This window comes from Nothobranchius furzeri, chromosome 12 (assembly GCF_043380555.1).
Source record: "Nothobranchius furzeri strain GRZ-AD chromosome 12, NfurGRZ-RIMD1, whole genome shotgun sequence".
Lineage (NCBI taxonomy): Eukaryota > Metazoa > Chordata > Actinopteri > Cyprinodontiformes > Nothobranchiidae > Nothobranchius > Nothobranchius furzeri.
The window spans coordinates 23,872,529-23,893,260 of NC_091752.1; the positions used below are offsets into that span (position 1 = coordinate 23,872,529).

General features: G+C 45.3%; 2 protein-coding genes across 7 annotated transcripts in view; both read right to left on the minus strand.

Annotated features, from left to right (window-relative positions):
* LOC107375598 (vinculin) overlaps positions 1-20,732 on the minus strand; it is a 39,805-nt gene that overhangs the window by 4,690 nt on the left and 14,383 nt on the right. The window contains exons 7-21 of one of the 6 annotated variants that reach the window (XM_015944188.3): positions 11,975-12,065; positions 11,753-11,900; positions 11,524-11,677; positions 10,749-10,924; positions 9,552-9,742; positions 9,287-9,313; positions 8,539-8,738; positions 8,249-8,377; positions 7,995-8,144; positions 7,800-7,908; positions 7,404-7,706; positions 7,204-7,328; positions 4,829-5,014; positions 2,448-2,624; positions 1,493-1,696 (exon numbers count right to left, since the gene is read on the minus strand). In XM_015944188.3, coding sequence (XP_015799674.3) covers positions 1,493-1,696; positions 2,448-2,624; positions 4,829-5,014; positions 7,204-7,328; positions 7,404-7,706; positions 7,800-7,908; positions 7,995-8,144; positions 8,249-8,377; positions 8,539-8,738; positions 9,287-9,313; positions 9,552-9,742; positions 10,749-10,924; positions 11,524-11,677; positions 11,753-11,900; positions 11,975-12,065 — 2,370 coding nt within the window. Of the gene's footprint in view, positions 1-1,492; positions 1,697-2,447; positions 2,625-4,828; positions 5,015-7,203; positions 7,329-7,395; positions 7,707-7,799; positions 7,909-7,994; positions 8,145-8,248; positions 8,378-8,538; positions 8,739-9,286; positions 9,314-9,551; positions 9,743-10,748; positions 10,925-11,523; positions 11,678-11,752; positions 11,916-11,974; positions 12,066-20,732 lie in introns of all 6 variants that reach the window. The other 5 variants (XM_054749997.2, XM_054749998.2, XM_054749999.2 and 2 more) reach the window with 5 other exon arrangements.
* On the minus strand, positions 17,851-19,339 carry LOC107375599 (piggyBac transposable element-derived protein 2-like). Its single transcript, XM_015944194.3, has 2 exons — positions 19,040-19,339; positions 17,851-18,732 (listed from the first exon to the last, which is right to left on the minus strand). The coding sequence occupies exons 1-2, from the start codon at positions 19,115-19,117 to the stop codon at positions 18,082-18,084; spliced, it is 729 nt and encodes a 242-aa protein (XP_015799680.2). The 5' UTR covers positions 19,118-19,339; the 3' UTR covers positions 17,851-18,081.

The following is a 20,732-nucleotide window of genomic DNA, read 5'->3' on the forward strand; positions in this document are numbered from 1 at the left end:
GTCATCCTGGGTATCTGCATTTTGGGTCCTAACCTCCTCCTTGCTCGCACCGTGACAGAGCCCCTTATTCATTAAAGTGTTATACCTCCTAGAAAAGCGGATTTAATGCGCTTTTGCCTGCAGTGTGAACGTAGAGCTTTAGTGTTGCTTTAATATTCATGATATGTGTACATCTGATTGGCTAACAGCAAGGACTCTTCTGCTGCCTTTGTTCACTCTTCTTTGGGTAAAAAAATGCAATGTTATCTCCAGAAATAACACAGAACCATATAAGTTCAGTTGTTTTGTGTAGTCGGCAATGCTAACAGTTAGTGTCTACTAGCCGAGAAGCTCTGGTGTCTCCTGGCTGCTAAATAAACAGAGCCTTTACTGGTCGTGAGCCAAGGTGGGTGACTCCATTAATGATAATTTTACAGTGTTACATATAGCAGTCTGGCTTCTTCTGACCTGAACCTTTCCCAGTCTGTTTTCTTTTGATAACTAATGCATAAAACAGGGTTTAAAGGAAGACTAGGCAGTTTTGGCTTTCTTTTAGCACCCCCTAGTGTCCGTTTAGTAGAACCAAAAGCAAAACCTAACTTCTCACCATTTCTTTTTAACACCTTAATCTAACTACTGAAATGTCTTCTTAGTCTCCATCGGTGTCTACAGGTGTGGTTCATCCCTACATTAAACAAAACAGTTGTGTTTTTGATCGAAACATGCAGGAAACATGCAGGAAGCCGACTGCAGCGCCAGATATGTCAGCTCATTTTTTTTGTAAGTTCAACAGACTGGACTGGCACTCTGAAGTTGCAAATGCGGTATTCTGGCCACAGAGGGCGGTGTGGGTCTGAGTGACATTTTATTAACCCTGTAAATGTCACGATCTGCCCCTGCCCGCCTGACTGTGTTCCTCTCCTGCCATGATTGCCCTTATTGTTCTCACCTGTCCCTCGTTTACCTGCCCATGTGTCCCTAATTAGCCCTCTGTACTTAAACCACCTGTTTTGCCCCTGTCCTTTGTCAGTTCATTGTTGCTGTTTGCTGGTGTTCCTGTTCATCCCATCCTGCCATTAAACCATTTTTACTTTACTGAAGCCTGCATTTTTTCCTCCTGCTCAGCTCAACCACACATGGTCCATCATCTCCACCTCCTACACCGTGACAGTAAATGGTGATTTTAGCACACGCTGGCTCAAGAAAATGAAAAATGAAAAAGTTGCCCATCTTCAAAGACCAGTTTCACATTCGGCATGCATGTGAAACTCAGCGTGACCAATCATATTTCAAAAAGAACAAGTATTACATGGTTTCTCAGTAAACCTTACATTTATTACCCATTTATGCCTTGTTCTATTCTGAGTCCAACTTTCCTCCTTTTTAACAGGAAGTCAGCAGAAAAGTTTCAAGCTGTGGAATGTGATATTTCTGACCCTCTTTAAAAAAAAATGAAAATTATAACCTTTTGGTATTAAAAGCACCCATAAAAGGGAAAAGCTTAAGAATTTACCTGCAGCAGGTTCGTTCTGATTCGTCTGTCAGTGCACTGCTTGGCCACTTCTTTAGCCAATCTCGTTACCTCATCTGAGGCCTTGGCGATGTCCTTTGCACACTGAATCAGCGCTCGTTTGTTCCCGCTTCCACCGCGCACCAGTCGAGACATTTCTGCCATCAGCAGAGCCATTCGCTTGGCCGCTGCTATGATGTCGTTACCCTAAGCAGAGAGATCATGAAGGTGAGGCAGTGAGAGCTGAGAACAAAATGAAAACTTTCTACACAAATCATGTTTTGTGCATTTTTGATTATACATTTGTAAACATTTATAGAAAGCTGGTGCTTTCAGGTGATAAATTGTATTTAAAATACTGGAAAAAGTGTGTTTAGCAGCCTGCTGCATGCAGTATCACAAGTTCTCACGTTCTTCCACTTATGAAGATATAATTCAGCAGTCAACAGCACAGTTAGCAGGAGATTAGTTGATGCACACTTGAGCTGAAGCAAGCGATCACAGGTGGTTAGAAGCTGCACCACCCAGGGGTCTTTAGGGAAACTGCCATCCTCCGGTTTTATAGGTTGGTGAGAAAAATCGGAGAACGTTGGCGCTCCCGTGGAAACGTTTCTTAATTAGGATAATAAAAAAGAGACTTGTGAAGCTATTGCCAGTTTGTGGTGCCACAATTCGTGTGTCAATTATCTCTTCAGTGAAAGTGCCGCTGAAACTGGGTGGTGAATTCCATAGTAGCAGTGGATGCAGAGCTCAATTTTCACAGAACTGCCGTCACTTCTGACAGAACCTCAGTTTCTTGTTCAGCACGGGCATGATGCATTCGTCTATTTGCATGCGAGGAAGTGCTAAATGTGTGTTTATGTAGGGTCAAACAGCAATGTTTGATTCTCCCAGATCTGCAACAATAACACTGTGACTCCATGTGTGCATACGCTCATGTGCATGTACGTGCACAGACCTTGCTTGACCACTTGCGGGCCTCCTGGTGGAGAGACTGGGCAGCCGCCAGAATGGGCTGATTGACAGGCTGGTTGGATGGCATCATCAGCAATTCTGGCTCATAGTCATCCTCGCCATCAGTAAACTCATCTTCATCATCTACCTCCCTCTCCTCTACTGCCTCCTCATCCTCAGGCTGGGCCGGGCAGGGGTAAGATGGGGACAGGGGGTTGTTGGAGGAGCAGGTATTGATTGGAGAAAGAGGACAAAAAAGGGGTGGAGGGTAAAGGAGGAAGAACGGGGAAGAAAAGGAGGAAGAGGGGTAGGGAGAAAGCCAGGGATGGCAGGTAAACAGGAAGCATGGGGAAAGGGGGCATTTATTACAGTATGAGAGTCACTGAATGGAAGAACATAGGACAGGAGATTTACAGGAAGGAGGAGAAGCAAAAATAAGTGTGAAGGAATAGGGATAGAGGATAGGGAGGTGAAACTGCCCACAAGCGGACAAACAGCTTTGATGAGCAAACAAAATAAAGGAGTAGGTTTGGGAAGGCAGTTGCATGATGTGCCTGAGGCGATGGCTGCTTTGACACATAGTGATGAACAAGCAAAATGAGGCCCAACTCCAGTTGGAGCCGTGAGCCGGTATTTCTCTGCTGGAGTTTGGACTGTCATGCCTCGGTTCCATTGAGTGGGCTGGGACGGGTTGAAGCAAATAATTGTGGGCTGGTACTGGTCAGCGATTTCAGGTGAGTGATTCAATCACCAGTTGGACTCTCACCTGGGAGGCGGAGTTTAACCTAAATGCATGCTGTTGAATCATACCAGTGTGGTGAAGAATGTTTGTAGTTCTGAAGCCGATCAAACCTTGCTACCACTTGATGGCATCTTCTCACATTCGTGTACAAATAATCATACAAACAACAACATTCTGGTGCTGTTTTTGCTTGCTGCAAGCAGTAACATTTTCCTGTTTAATCAATGTGCCGTGTTGTGTGACGCTGGCCGCTCCACCATTGTCATATCGCTCAGTTGTCCTATGGGCCAACAACTGAAGGGGGCCTGTGAATTGCGTGGATCGGTTGAATGGTACGGCCCGCTTTTACAGATCATTTATAGTAGCGCCCCAACCCGCTCTGACCCATTCCAACACCAGTCCCCATCAATGGAACCGAGGCAATATTATTCCTGTTATTGTTTTTAAAGACAAGTATACAACAAAAAAATTTAAATAACTGTAAGAAATAAACGACAAATGGGTTTTAGTCCTGGATAATCACCGACTTCCAGTAATGAGCTGGTTCTGCTCATCCGAACACCTGATCCTCTGCAAATTCAGTGGACCTGCTCTGAACTTAATTGTTGTGTTGAAAGTTGTGTTGTCTTGCATCGATGTGTGTGTGAGCCCAAAACAAACTTGAACTTGGACAGATGACAGTTTCCAGTTTTCCTCTGTGGAATCAAGTCACTGATGTCCACTTATCAGGATGTAAATTCTGATTTTCTGAGTACGAAGCACAAATCTTAATGCTGCTTTCCGGAGTTTTCCTCTTTCAGAAATAATGTATGATTTGTCAGAAATCCGTAAAAGTGATTATCTTATCATGTACTGTGATATAAGCAATACGTCTTTTTTTTTTTTTTGCTAAGCACGCCCCCTGCCCGGCAGAGCTCCGTGCAGTAGGAAACTGAGCGCTGACCAGAACTAAGCAATAGTGTTGGACTACCGCTCAGACGCTTCAAATTTAAGGAATACCTCGACTGATGCAGCACTGATGAACTTTTCAAGGACAAGAAAGTCTATAAAAATATAAATATATAAAAACACTGCATGACATGAGAATAATACTCATAAAACAATGTGTTTTAGCTCTGTTTGTCGGCTACAGAAGCACATTTATAAACAGAAACGTGAAGTTGCCATCTTAAAAAACAGCGGTTTTGTGTGATACGCTTGTCAGCCACTAGATGGTGACATTGGATAAGAAAAATTCTCCAGAAGAAGCTTTAAAGCTAACCGAAAAATAAAGTAATGTCATGCAAGGACGTAATTGGGGGGACATGTCCCCCCCACTTTTTCCAAAGTCAAGTTTTGACCCCTGCACTTTTTGCCATCCAAAAGCAACATTACGCTATATTAAATTGACACTGGTTGAGTTCTAGGACCAAGCAGAAAACAACTGTTTGTGTTGAAGCCTGTTTCCAATTAGAGCATACTGTAAAAATACCCCCCCCCCCTTCCCCTCCCGTGTCCCCCCACTTCTAAAGTGAAAATTACGTCCATGATGTCATGTGATTACAAACATAGAACAGTGCACTTTTTTTTTATTAATCTTGTAATATTACAAAATGTTTGTTTAAAAAGAGATTGTACTTGTGTGTGTGTTTGTTTTAACTGACCTTGCTCGACCACTTGCTTGCTTCGTCATGCAGCTGCCTGGCTGCTACCATCATGGGCTCGCTTAGCACCTCGCTGGCTTTCTGCTCCGGGAACTCCTCATCCTTTTCTTCTGGTGGTGGGGGCCGCGGAGGGGGCACCTCGCCCTCTGGTAAGGGAGGTTTTGGTGGTGCCTGTTCATCGTTAACCTGCAAGTTTAAAACACACAAAGCATCTGAAGCAGTGGCTGATTTAGCAATTTGGGGGCCCAAGGCAAACACAGACGTGGGGCCCCCTTACACAACATTTTTGACAATCTTATCTTTAACTGGATTTGCGAAATTCTCCCCTCTTCTGACATGAGTTATTTTCACTTTTTATTAGTCCTCCTCTTTTTTCCTGTCTTTCTCTTCCTTTGAGTGCCTTCTTCTCCCTGTCAGTGCTCCTGTGCTTTTGCCTTTCTTTTTTTTCTTCTATTTTCCATTTTGGTCTATATTGTCTTTCCTTTTCTGCTTCCTTTTGATGTTTACATAGAAAAACGATGTCACTTTTGGAAGTGAAGATAAAAGCTTTTTTAAAGCAAGCTGCTTCTTTCTCTTGTTGGAGCCACTAGGATAACTCCATTTCATGCTTAATGTTTTGACTACCGCTTTGAGGTATTTACGAACGCTCCCGCCTCTCTTCTTCTTTTTCTGCTTTCTCTTCATATTCTTATTTGTGGTCTTATGGCACTTGGCAAACATTAATTTGGTGCTTCCCACCAACTGGATTGGAGTGGAATGACTACCAATCACCTTCTGTTCGTGCATCGGCATCTGAAAGGAATAGTCCATTGTGGGACTAATAGAGGGGTGCCAGCGGTAAGTGCTAGGGCCCCCCCCCCCAACATAAGGGGGCCCCAGGCAGCTGCCGACCTATGCCTAATGGTAAAACCGCCACTAATCTGAAGTAGATAAACTCATTGTTTTACTTGATTTATTTCAAATCCAACAGCTTAGTCAACCCATCTTCAGTTTGATGTTAACAGATATTTACATTTTAACCCTCTGGAGGCGGGCGTTGCAGATTTGCAACGTTAAAACCTACCTACCTGGTTACTCCACATATGTATTTCATGAGCATTTTTTAACTCAGAAGTACCCCTGAAAGACTTAGTTGTTCGTCCTTTTATCAAAACTTATTTTGAGCCTGAGAGGGTTAATTAGGAGTGACGATTTAATGCATTATTACGATTAACTGATTAGAAGAAATAGTGCATTCAAGCAAAGCAGAACGTTTGCCATTGCATCATTTTCTGGTGCACCGATTACATGAATGCACAAAACAGAGCTATACTCACCTAAAGGAGAATTTAAAGAAAGCATATTGCTTGGACGGATACAGTGTTTGAGAAAACACCTCAGCCTCTTCTCCTAACTCATAAAAATAAAAAACCTCCTGAAAACCACAAACTGCTGACTGTCTGCTGACAATCTGCATGGAGTCTGTGACATGGACATTTTTTTCAATGATCCATCAGAGATGTCTCTGATCTCTGCTGAGCGCAGCAGGCAACGTTTTCTGTATTGATCTCCTCACCGCAGGCTTTATAGATGCTGTTCAAATGCAAGGTGAGCTAAATTCCTATTGTTAGAAAATCTCATAAATTTTTGTTATTGAATTATTTCAACAGATTATTGTTGCACTTAAAATATGAATAATACTTAAATATCAGAGGTCACTGCAAAACCCACTGTTAAATACTGTAGATACAAATCCGAAGCGCCTGCTTTGTCCAGCGTGGTTCAAAAATCTTTCATGTGAGACAATCCCATGTCCCATGTCTGCCTGTTTGGAAGGCACTGCTCAAAGGTTTTCATGAACAATGTATTTGTTTTGTTATTATTATTATTATTATTATTATTATTATTTAAAGGTAATTCCATTATCAAAATTTACTCAAAATAGCACTTAAACTTTAGATCTTTCCCATATATAAAAATAAATATATATATATATATATATATATATATATATATATATATATATATATATATTAGTTATTTTATTTTATTTTTTAACTGTTTGACTTGAAATATAAATTAAAAGCTTTTTTTTTCAGAAATTAAAAGAGCTTAAATTTACAATAATAATGTCCATGTCTATTGTTTGATTCCGTGTCTTACTAAGATTATTAAAACAAAAACAAAATTCATTTATGGGCGATTTTTCTTGAATATTTAAAATGTGATTAATTGTGATTAATTAAATACAAAGCCTATGATTAATCAGATAAATATTTTTAATCGAGTCCCACCTCTAAATTTAATTGAAAACGCTGGGGATTTTGAGCTTCTAATGCTCATCTAACCAGATTTATCTGAAATGTGTAGGTGTAATTCGTATTAAGTGTGCTTACGTGGAGTTGGTCCAAGTCAGGCGGAGGAGGAGGGAAGTCTGGTTCCTGAGGTTGAAAGGCTTCTCTAACTTTTCCCACGGCAGCCAGGATCCTCAAACACGAGTCAAGATAAGCTTTCTGTAGAGCTGTAGGCAAAACAGTTAATAATACCACAAGATAAGGTACAACATAAAGGTTAATCATTACAGTAACCTGTATACCTTTATCCTGGATGTTCCCAGCCACTGCCTTGGCATCCATCACCATGGGTGAGATGGTGTGAGAGAGGATGTCTGAGGCATGCTTCACTGTGTCTCTGAACCGGGGGTCTTCGGAGTTCTCAACTTCCTTCTTAGCCACCAACAGGACCCGGTTAGCTCGCCTTGCTATGCTTGTTGCCCCAGCAACTAGCATTTGGGGCTGAACATTTGCCATGGCAACTCGACACTTATCAATGTCCTTCTTTATAGCCTCTTCGGAAGCATCTAAAAGAGATTTGGTGTCGATGGCTTCATCAACCAGACCTGAAGGTGCACACATGAAACACACGTGAATCCCTTTGAGTGCCTCAGTGAAATAAAAGTGTTCGTTGCTTATAACTTTTAGAAAACCATCACCAGTCATTCTTTCCACGTTGTCAATCCACTGGTTCTTCATGGTGTCAAAGTGCTCGTATGCTGCTTTGTTACCGGGATTCTTCAGCAGGATCCGAGCTGCGGAGGTCACCTGGATGTACACACTCGCGTTCAGTGTGACATCCACATGCTTCATGTCATCATGCAAATCAGGTGGACCAAAGCAAACAGGAGCACCTGTGGTGTTAGCTCCCTGGCATGTTTCACAGCAGCATGGATGCCCTCCACTGTGCTTTTGTTGGCCGTTCCCACGGCAGCGGCTTTCTCAGCGGTCGCACCCAGCCGACCTGCGTGGGTCTCAAAGTTTCCTGCTCGCTCCTCGAAGACCTTAGTCAAACATTTATGTCAGTTTATCAAAGTGATAATAAATGCTTTAGATTTCAGGAGTAGTTGGGAGTTTTTTTTATTTTATTTTATTTTATAATGCAGACCTCCTCTCGGTTGGGGGCATCAGGAGGAGCAGTTGCAGCAACTGCCAGCAGCTTGATCGGTGTGGTGGTGTCGCTGAAAACATCTGACACCTCCTGGGTCATCACTTCCTGCATGTGCTGCCTTAGGTCCTGGGACAAGCAGAGAGGGCTGATTCTGTCCACTAGGTGGCGCTATGTGGCCATGCCTTTTACAAAAACCATCTAAAGTTGATTTTTCATCAAACTGAAGGTTTATGCGCCCTTCATAGCCAGACAACTTTATACTGTATGTGTCTGATGTACTGAGATACCTTGAGGGTGTCCTGCAGTTGTGCAGCTGTGGCTCGTGCGTGAGGAGCCTCAGCTTCTCCCCTGTTGGCCATGTCCGCCAAAGACGTCATCAGTGCTTCTGTCCGGTCACAACGACCAATCATATCCTGTCGGTACGGGCCTAACAAGCCTCCTGCCAACCTCTTCCCCTCGCCAACCATCCCTCTGATTGCCGCCTGACCTGCAAGAATTACATTTCAGACAACATCTAATAACTGAAACTTTGCTGACTGAAGATTTTTTCTTCAGAATTGGGGAATTGCTGCATTCTGGTCTTATCCACCTTATTCCCAGCCCCCCAAGATCCTTCTGCGTGAAAATGTGACTTACCTCCGGTCCAGCGTATATATTTACATTGCTACCAAAGATGGATGATACGATCCGCTGGCATCAATCCATTTTTTATGGTCTTTTTAGAGACGTGAACTATGTGGGAACATCAGTTGTCACAGCTGACGGATGCCGTTACAATTCCCCTACTGCAATAGAGGATCATGTGACAATCAGGCCAAAGGTAACGTACTGTAGCATTTTAGCTACCGAGAAACAAACCTCATCGTGCAAAACCAATAGCTTTGTGCTACTTCCGGTATCTCACCGGATGTTGCTTGCATCATCGTTTTCACATGAGAAGGTCCAGGAATAAGGTGCATAATTTTCCAGTAAGGACATTTTGTGAGCAATAGCTTTAGGTTATGTCTTTTAAGATGGCTCATAGTAAGCAGGTACCTGTGATCCACTGTAGCCTCTCACACTCTGCTCCCATGTGGAAGCATGAGAGAAGAGAGGAAACAAAAACAGCAAGGCATGAAACCAAAGCTTTCACTGAGCTGCTCAGTGATTCATGCACGAGATTCATCGCCGGGGGTTTTGTGGAAACCGCAGTCATTGATCATTTTCTGAATGGGATACTTTGTCATTCATCAGCTAAATGTAAAGTTTTAACAGCTTCCATCTCTCTCAGGATCACCTAAAAAGATGGTTCTTCGCCTACCTACGCCTCTATCATCCACCCCGGGGTTGTTCACCCAGCGGAGGGCCTGCTCCATCTTGCCCTCCAAAGTGACAGCAGGCTTTGCGGGTCTCATGTTGGCCACGGCCCGGTTGGTTTTGGACTGTAGGTTCAGTAGCGCCGCTCCAATCTGCTTTGCAAGTGCGCGGGCCTCTGGGCTGTCACCTTTACCCCTGAGACGGAAACAAAAGGTGGTAGAAAGGAAAAGGCAAAAAGCAATGATGGTAATGTAGTAAATGGCCTGTATTTGCATAGCGCCTTCTTAGGGTCCTACAATCCCCCAAGGCGCTTCACAACACAACCAATCATCCACTCATTCACACACACATTCACACACTGGTGATGATGAGCTACAATGTAGCTACAGCTGCCGTGAGGCGCACTGAGAGAGGCGAGGCCTGCTGTACACAGGCACCACCGGTCCCTCCGACCATGCACCATCAGCAGGCAAGTGTCTCGCCCAATGACACAACAGCAGCATCCTCTGGTAGGAGCCTGGACAAGCCGCTCTACCTCCTGAGCTACTGCTAGTAAAGACCCGTCACCTGGTTAATGTCTCGCTGCAGCCGTGTTAGATGACACTTTAAAAGTGAAATACCATCCTTGAAGGCTGAGAACAAAGCTCCTGTTCAAAACCTGTTTTAGAAATGTTATAATCATCCCCATTTAAAAAACACAATTATGACTTTATGTTAAAAAATCAAATACGTCTATACTTGTGTTTTGTGACCTTGTACAGCCAGTTCTTATAGAGTCACACAAAGTAAAATATCTCTGTGTTAAATATTGCACTGTCTGTTCCAGATTAGAGGATATTTGATAATCCCTTCCCTCGTGCAGACACAGATATTTTTTCCTCATCTTGTAAGGTGGTTAATTACGTAGTACTTCCCTCAAAATTATTCCCAGTTTTATTTCTGTGCTTATTTTTATTTATTTATTTATTTATTTATTTTTTACCAATCTCATACCCAACCCCAGCAAACCACACTGGAACATCTAGAAACCTAATCGTAGGAGTAATGCCCAAGGTTATTGAACAGCAACATATTTTCCAAACAGGCATAAAAAGCCACGTATTGGTGGCTTGTGGATGAAGCCTGAGCCTAAAAGAAAAGGGCCCAAGAATGACATATTCAGTGTTTAGTTGTTGACATGAGCATCAGAGAAGAAGCTTACTGTTTGCGTAGCTCCACAAGCCGGGCGGCAAGTCCTGCAATCTCGTTTATGGACCGGAGGATGTCATCCCTCTCTTTGGGGTCTTCACAAAGATCGGCGATGCGTTTAGCCTCTGCTAGAAGTGCTCTGATGTTCTCCTCTCCCTCAGCACCACCGTTAGGATCGGCCAGCCAGGCCTAAAGGTTTTTAAACAGCAAATTTACCTCTGAGTAATAATACGCTTTTCTTTTTAACTGAACAAAAAGGAGAATTGTACAACAGACCTAGATGGTGTGATTCATGGATTACTCCTGACCAAAGGTCACCTTCACCTTCAAGGTCACCAAAGGTTCTGACCAGGTCACCTTCCTGGTCTTTAAAGACCAAAGGTGACAGATCTTTTGCTGCTGTGAATCCCAGACTCTGGAACTCCCTCTCCCTGAGCCTGAGATCAGTGGACTCAGTGGTCTCCTTTAAAAAGCAGCTGAAGACTCACCTTTTCACGCTGGCTTTTGCGTGACCTTCATCACCACCCTCTCTTTCTTCTGTTCTTATTCCGCCTTTCCTGGGATCCATTGATTTCTCTCTTTCCTGTTCATTTTCTCTCTTCCTTTCCTGCCATTTTTTTCTTTTCTCCTTTTAAACATATTTTATTCATTTTTGAAATCCTTTGAAACTTACTTTTTTTTTTGTTTTTGTGAAGCACCTTATGATTTTTATCTTGAGAGGCGCTATATAAAAGATCATTTTCTTTCTTTTTCCTTTCTTTCTTTTCTGTACATTATTTTTCTCTGACCTGTGCAGCATCCAGTCTTCTAGCAATGGCCTGCTTGGCATTGATTAGAGCTTCCAGTCTGCGTGCGGCGCTGTCCACTTTGCCAAAAAGCAAATCTAAGCCCTGTGAGCACTGGCCCGCTCGCTGCACACATCCCGGTGTTGGGCCCTGGCCTCTGTCAGAAACAGTAAACGTAATCAGCTGAAGTAAAATCAACATGGCAATGAAGGCAAAAGTGCAAACACACTACCTGACTCGTAAATCTGCAATTTGGTCTGACATTTGTCCCAGAGCCTTAGTGGTTGCCAGTATGTCTTTCCTCTCTTTCCCAGCACACAGCTCTCCCACCTTACCAGCTTCATCCAGGATCACACGCAGTGCCACCTCACCAGGGTCTCCTAGAGGACAACACGCTACAAGCATGATGTAAACATGGAACAACACAAAGAGCTTTCTGGGGACAGAAAGCTACCTGGCTGTCCATGAGGGTCTTTCAGCCAGCTTTTAGCCTGTGCCATCTTCGACTCAATCAAAGCCAAAGATCTCTTCAAAGCCTCCATATCCTGAAATGATGAGAAAATAGAAAAAGTTTAGCCTCTTTTAGCAGCGGAGCATTTCATTTTCTGTTAAATTATGAACCATGAGTTACGTTTTGTCTCTTAACGAAAAACTGTTTTCAGAAGATTCTGTGCTCATTCAAAACTTCTGCTAAAGCACTGCTGAAATGTTATAAAATTAATATTATTATCGTCTCGTCTCGTCTCGTCTTCCTCCGCTTATCCGGGTCCGGGTCGCGGGGGCAGCAACCCAACTAGGGAGCTCCAGGCCGTCCTCTCCCCGGCCTTGTCCACCAGCTCCTCCGGCAGGACCCCTAGGCGTTCCCGGACCAGATTGGAGATGTAACCTCTCCAACGTGTCCTGGGTCGACCCGGGGGCCTTCTGCCGGCAGGACATGCCCGAAACACCTCCCCGGGGAGGCGTCCAGGAGGCATCCTGACCAGATGCCCAAACCACCTCAACTGGCTCCTTTCGATCCGGAGGAGCAGCGGTTCTACTCCGAGTCCCTCCCGAATGTCCGAGCTCCTCACCCTATCTCTAAGGCTGAGCCCGGCCACCCTACGGAGGAAACTCATTTCGGCCGCTTGTATCCGCGATCTCGTTCTTTCGGTCATTACCCAAAGCTCATGACCATAGGTGAGGATTGGGACGTAGATCGACCGGTAAATCGAGAGCCTGGCTTTCTGGCTCAGCTCCCTCTTCCCCACGACAGATCGGCTCAGCGTCCGCATCACTGCAGACGCCGAACCAATCCGCCTGTCGATCTCCCGATCCCTCCTACCCTCACTCGTGAACAAGACCCCGAGATACTTAAACTCCTCCACTTGAGGTAGGACCTCTCCCCCGACCCGGAGGTGGCAAGCCACCCTTTTCCGGTCGAGAACCATGGTCTCAGATTTGGAGGTGCTGATCCTCATCCCAGCCGCTTCACATTCGGCCGCGAACCTACCCAGCAAGAGCTGAAGGTCAGAGCTGAATGAAGCTAGGAGGACCACATCATCCGCAAAAAGCAGAGACGAGATTCTCCTGCCACCAAACTCGACACACTCCACACCACGGCTGCGTCTAGAAATTCTGTCCATAAAAGTGATGAACAGAACCGGTGACAAAGGGCAGCCCTGGCGGAGTCCAACCCTCACTGGGAACAGGTCCGACTTACTACCGGCAAACTCACGCTCCTCTGGTAAAGGGACTGAATGGCCCTTAACAGAAAGCCACCCACCCCATACTCCTGGAGCGTCCCCCACAGGGTGCCCCTGGGGACACGGTCATAAGCCTTCTCCAAATCCACAAAGCACATGTGGATTGGTCGGGCAAACTCCCATGCCCCCTCCATCACCCTTGCAAGGGTATAGAGCTGGTCCACAGTTCCACGGCCAGGACGAAAACCACATTGCTCCTCCTCTATCTGAGATTCAACTATCGATCGGACCCTCCTCTCCAGTACCTTGGAGTAGACCTTTCCAGGGAGGCTGAGGAGTGTGATCCCCCTAAAGTTGGAACACACCCTCAGGTCACCCTTCTTAAAGATGGGGACCACCACCCCGGTCTGCCACTCCCTAGGAACTGCCCCCGATGACCACGCAATGTTGTAGAGACGTGTCAACCATGACAGCCCTACAACATCCATAGCCTTGAGATACCCAGGACGAACCTCATCCGCCCCCGGGGCTCCGCCGCTGTGTAGTTGTTTGACTACCTCAGCAACTTCTGCCCCCGAGATCGGACAGTCCATCCCCAGGCCTCCCAGCTCTGGTTCCTCCTCGGAATGCGCATTGGTGGGATTGAGGAGCTCCTCAAAGTATTCCTTCCACCGTCCGACTATAGCCTCAGTTGACGTCAGCAGCTCCCCATACCCACTGTAAACAGTGTGAGCGAGTTGCTGCCTTCCTCTCCTGAGGCGCCGGACAGTTTGCCAGAACCTCTTTGGAGCCGATCGATAGTCTTTCTCCATGGCCTCACCAAACTCCTCCCACGCCCGAGATTTTGCCTCGGCAACTGCCACTGCTGCACCCCGCTTGGCTATCCGGTACCTGTCTGCTGCCTCCGGAGACCCACTGCCCAGCCACGCCCTGTAGGCCTCCTTCTTCAGCTTGACGGCTCCCCGAACCTCTGGTGTCCACCAGCGGGTACGGGGGTTGCCACCACGACTGGCACCGGCCACCTTACGACCACAGCTAGCAACAGCCGCCTCGACAATCGCAGAGTGGAACAAGGCCCACTCGGACTCAATGTCCCCCACTGCTCTCGGGACGTGGTCAAAGCTCTGCCGGAGGTGGGAGTTGAAGACCGTCTTGACAGGTTCTTCTGCCAGGCGTTCCCAGCAGACCCTCACTATGCGTTTGGGTCTGCCAGGTCTACGCGGCATGTTCCCTTGCCATCTGATCCAACTCACCACCAGGTGGTGATCAGTTGACAGCTCCGCCCCTCTCTTCACTCGGGTGTCCAAAACATACGGCCGCAGGTCAGATGATACGACTACAAAATCTATCATCGACCTGTGACCTAGGCTGCCCTGGTACCAAGTGTACCGGTGGGCAACCTTATGTTCGAACATGGTGTTCGTTATGGCCAAACTGCGGCTTGCACAGAAGTCCAATAACAAAACACCGCTCGAGTTCAGATTAGGTGGGCCGTTCCTCCCAATCACACCCCTCCAGGTCAAGCTGTCATTGCCCACGTGAGCATTGAAGTCCCCCAGCAGGACAATGGAGTCCCCTGATGGAGCACTATCTAGCACTCGTCCCAGGGACTCCAAAAAGGGTGGGTACTCTGAACTGATATTTGGCCCATAAGCACAAACAACAGTCAGGACCCGTTCCCTGACCCGAAGGCGCAAGGAAGCTACCCTCTCTTCCCCCGGGGTAAACCCCAACACACAGGCAGAGAGTCTCGGGGCTAACAAAAAGCCAACCCCAGCCCTCCGCCTCTCACCCGGAGCAACTCCAGCAAAGTAGAGTGTCCAACCCCTCTCCAGGTCTCGGGTTCCAGAGCCAATGCAATGTGTCGAGGTGAGTCCGACTATATCTAGCCGGTACCGCTCAACCTCTGCCACAAGCTCCGGCTCCTTCCCCGCCAGCGAGGTGACGCTCCATGTCCCAAAAACTAGTTTTCTTGTCCGGGGATTGGACCGCCAAGGCTCCCGCTTTGGTCTGCCACCCGATTCACATTGCACCGGACCCTTCATGTTCCTCCTGCGGGTGGTGGGTCCACAGTTGGACGAGCCCATGTATCCGGTTCGGGCTGGGCCCGGCCGGGCCCCATGGGCGAAAGCCCGGCCATCAGGCGCTCGCTCACGGGCCCCAACCCCAGGCCTGGCTCCAGGGTGGGACCCCGGTAACCCTCCGGGCCGGGTACTCCGACTCTTCGTTTTAACCGCCATGAAAGATCCTTCGAACCGTTCTTTGTCTCACCCTTCACCTAAGACCAATTTGTCATGGGAGACCCTACCAGGGGCACTAAGTGCCCCAGACAACATAGCTCCTAGGATCATTAGGGCACTCAAACTCCTCCACCACGATAAGGTGACGGTTCAAACCCATTTTTCTTGGGTTTGGTTTTTCTTGGAAATCCGTGAAAAAAGGATAGTCGTACCCCGTAATGTGATATAATAGGCAATATGTCATTCTTTTGCAGAGCTCGCCATCGTCCCATAGAGCCCCATGCAAGTTTAATTGACCACCACACAGCATTAGCCAATAGCATTCAACATCCACTGGTGCAGATGTCAATCACAGAGCGTGCCCATGCACTTTAAAGTCCCATTAGACATCATGAGACACCGATGAAATTACATCTCTGCATTTGACCCACCCCCGTGGAGAATGCTGAGCTGCAGCAGTGGCTGTGCTAGGGAACTATTTGGTGGTTTAACCCCCCAATCCAACCCCTTAAAGCTGAGTGTCAAGCAGGGAGGCATTGGATCCCATTTTTAAAGTCTTTGGTATAACCCGACCGGATTTGAACCCCGATTTCCCGGTCCCAGGACGGACATGTGACCACTAGGCTACCGAGAAAGAGTAGTGGTTTCAAGCTGTTTACTAAGATGTGCAGACACCACGACTCATAGAGCAGCTACAACCACCTCCGCAGCCACAAACAAAATGGATTTCATGAATGCTTGCTTCTACTCGAAGACAGACAGAAGTAAAGAAACAGCCCACGGAGTAAATTTACCCAAAAGCACCTCAAAGACAGAATTTACCTCGGAAAAATCTCTGCGGATTCAACTTGGATGCAGAGTTGACAAGATTTCTTATAGACAAATGTTTAGGAATGCATGAGCAAATACAAAATGTTGGAACGATAATTGTAAAATTATGTGTTTTAGCTGTTGGTCAGCTGGAGGTGCTCGTTCATGAAGGAGCCGGTGCTTACAGCTGTCTCACAGAAGCCGAGAGGGACTCTAGCCCTCTGATGCATGAATTATGAAAGCCTTGGTGAAGATTTTATTCTGAAGTGCTTTTATTCTTCTCAGGACATGAAAAAAAAGGTTCAACAGTTATTTTCCAAAAAAAATGTTTTTTTATGAAGTTATAGACATGTCCAATCCAGTGTACCACATGCGCCTGAGCACTCAACATTAAACACTGTACTTACTGTAAAAATGATGTACCTTGTGTTCTATTGTAAATATACAAACACTTGTTTGCTTGTATGCTTTGAAAAACATTTCTGCATTATTTTGAGCTTTCATCTCTATACAGCCCCAATGTTTAGGCGTAACTAACAAAACAAATGAACAGTCCTAGCTGTGAATCCTACATCTGAATATACCAAACGATCTCCAACAGGAGAAACTTTTTAGAGTCCACACAACTCTATAACGATGCAGGACAGTATTACCAACTCCTTACATTAGTATGTTAGAAGAGAGACAAACTGGCAACTTAGTCTCTGTATCTACGAACACTAACATGTTCATCACACCTAGGCTGTGTGAAAGTTTGCAAAGCATCCAGGGCACAATGGCACGGAGCATTGCATGCAGATGTATTTGGTCTTCCGTGTGCACGCAGCATCATAGCATCTGTTTGCATTTTTCACCTCGGTCAGTAGGAGCCAGTGATATCCTGTGGCGAACCTGACCTCACGTGCTACTTTGGTGACTGCTCTCCGTTTTACGGGTTGTGGGGTCCCACTGGGTCTTCCTCTTTTGCATCGCTGGAGGGTGCCACTATTTATCAGTGCACAAGCCACAGATGCTTTGAAGAGGAGGAGTCTCATTTCTTCCAAACCAGACATTTGGTAGAGACGCCAGGCGATTACAATGGTCACAACAAAAAAATGAAAAAAAAAAAAACCCCACCCGGATGTACCATCTCTTGTTTCGACGTCTATGGGGGTACATTGCCAGACATTGGTCAACAAGATCAACCCCACCCATGTGTTGATTGTAAAGGGCCACAGAGAAGGGCTTTTGGACCATCATCATCTTTTTTTCCTTCTTGACCCATCTGTTGGCAACAGACCATGTGAATGACAGAACTGTCGAGCCAACGTGTGACAGTGATGTTTGCAGTATTGCTGACAACAGAACAAGCTCCTCTGCCCAGTTCCTTCGGTTGTTTTTCACTCTTGAGTTTGTGATCTGCTCCCTTCAGCCTGTTTGCTCTGCCTGTGCCTGTGCCATAGATGCCTTGGTCTTTTAAGGCCTCGGTGAGTGGAATGCTGCAGAAGAAGTTATCAAAAGAAACTTGTGATTTTTGTGCTTTATGTCTTCACAAAGACGCATCACCACATCTCCAGCCATTCCCAATTCACTTATGCGACCACTACTTGCAGAACCTCGGTACACTTCAAATCTATTCATATAGCCTGAGGTTCCTGCTCTCACCCATACCTTCACTCCCCAGGGTTTGGGCTTCTTTGATATGTATTGCTTGATGGACAGAAGGCCTTTAAAAGGAATTATCTGCTCATCAACTGACTGAAATTCCTCAGGGTCTGCTGCTGCCTTAAATGTCTGCTAAGTGCACATAGGATTGGTCTTGTTTTGAAGAGCCTATCTGTGTTTGCTGGCTAGTAAGTCAAGTTATCCACAAAGTGCAGGTATCTCAGGATTTGCTCATATCTGTTTACAGACATGGCATTAGCAATTATTCCAAGACGAAGACTGTCCTCACTAGACCAGTACATTCGTGTCCTTGAATACCGAATGTATCCCATGATCAGGTTGATCCCTAAGAATACCTGCATCTCTTCTCCTGTTACTGACAGATTTTCTTTCCCTTTCTGAAGAGCATACAAGTTGGTGTTGTATGTTATATTATCAATGAGATCTTCTGGAAACAGATGTCTGAAGAAATCAATGGGATCCTTTCCCTCCACATTGAAATTCCACTCTCCTAGGAAACAAGGCAAGTCTCCATCAAAGACATTGCCTTGGACTTTCCAAATAATTGTGCGGGCTTGAGTATGGTCAGGTGCCATGTGCCCATCTCCCACAGCTCCCTGATCATGCTGACCGTCCTCTTCATCCTGCCCCTCATCACTCTCACTTTGTGTATCCTGTCTGGCTGTGTCTTCATCATCCGTAGTTCCTATGTCTCTGTTCTTCTCTGGCAGCCACTCATCATCACTGGACTTATCACTGAAATCATCATCACTGGAGCTGGAGGGAATTTCCTGGACTATTCTGTATGCTGCCTTATTCTTTGCTGCATTTGAAGTCTACAAAATATGATAAAAATAATTATTGTAGTAACTCAAACTACAGCTAATCTACACAAAAATATATATTTTTAATGAGTAGCTTATAAATGTAACAATTATAGTCTTACTTATAACCAAAACAGATCCAAGAAAGAGTGAAGCAATTTATTACTTTTGTTAAAAAATATACTGGGTAATGCATGACGTCCACTTCATTGGACACATGGTTAATTGTAGTTTTCTACAAATTAGAAATAAAAATTTCTTATTCCAAATAGATAATATCCTTCCCTAGATGTTACTGCATATCATCATATTTTTTAACCTGGTGGGCTCTTCCAGAATAGAAGGATTGACAGGATATTCCAGCACTGGTTGGTAGGGGTGGCAGTTTCTCCGCCATCTTGGATTCAGAGGAAATTTACTTGCAGATGCACTGACTGAACACTGAATTGACCTCAATGGAGTATGGCAGTAGAGAGCACTCTAGAAGCTAATATGCAATTCCACCATAGAAACCAATGCATTAAAGAGATAAGCACGTTCTAGAAGCTGTCCACTGCAGTGACCACTATGCATCAGAGGGCTAGGTGGTGCCCTCTGAGAAAAAACTCTTAATTTCTGATTTAAAGAGCAAATCACCCCCCACCAGAGTCTTACAACCATAGACATGAATACATAGACACGCGCTGGGCACTGGAGAGCGTAACGAGTCACTGCCATGATAGATGGGTTCCTCACTCTTCAAACCCAACTGGAGTCAATGCAGAATGAGCATTATGCCTGTTTTTAAGGCAGTCTACGGTTGTAACAAATGGCATACTATTGAAAACAGATTACGTGTGATTACTATTGACTTTTCTAGCCTACCTGCAATGTTGCAATGCCATATTGAAACTATTCTCATTTATTATATATTTTATTGAATCAACAGGATATTTTAACTATCATGTAGTACATGTCTGATTTTTTGAAAAAGCATTATAAATGTGTATTTTTAGTTTGGTAAACACATTCCATAGTATCCAATGGTGGCGAATGGAGATCCATTCAAGATGGCGGCCAGCCACTACGGCAGCTCCAAAAGGCAGCGCCAGTCCACGTCACATCTACGTATTTGATGCTTGTGCTTACTCCACCCAGACTTTCTGGATGAAAAATGCACGAGGGCGGCACCCCGTCCACCACCTAGGTGTAAACTATCGCTAAATCTCAGCAAAGTTCAAGCAACAACCAGGGATCAAAGACTATGATGAAGTGAGCAACACCTGGTATCTGAAGTTGTGGCACTTGACCGTTCAATAAGTGTGTGTAAGGCTGAAAAGGAAAAGCAACAACAGAAAAAAATTGCATTGTAAACTTAAGGGAAAATGAGGAACTGAGAATAAAAATGAGGCAGTTAAATATTTATTAGAGTCCTTATAAAAACAAAAAAATCCCCAACATTCTCCAGCTGAGAGGAAAGTCAGCCGCTTAAGTGGAATCGTTCAATACAGCCTATATTATGGGTTCCCTCTCACACTGACAGTAAGTGCTTATCACAGCTCACATAATGACTATGCAGCATTTGTACAGCACACACATACGCACGCACACCCACACACCCATCAATATCTAAGGAAGCTGTGTGCAGAGAAACATGCAGCGTTACAGGTTAGGCAAGTGGAGCTGATCTTAACCTTAAAATAAATCATCTGTCTGTCTGCAGTTTAAACTGACATCTAAATCTGAGCTCCCAAAAACAGATATTCAGCTCATAAACAGGATGTTATTTATTCCACTGCTAGCTCTGTTGCACAGTGAGCTTCACAAAAAACTTCCAAATCATCCCGCCATCTCTTTCAGGCCATTTCACTCAAACGAGCACCTAGAGACGAATAGATGCACATAAAACTAAACACAGTAGTGATGAAGGATGTGCGTGGCACATCGTCGCATCAGCTAACAGACTACAACACACCACACACTTACAGCTGGAGACCTGAGAGACGGATACACAGGATGTAAGTATGAGGACG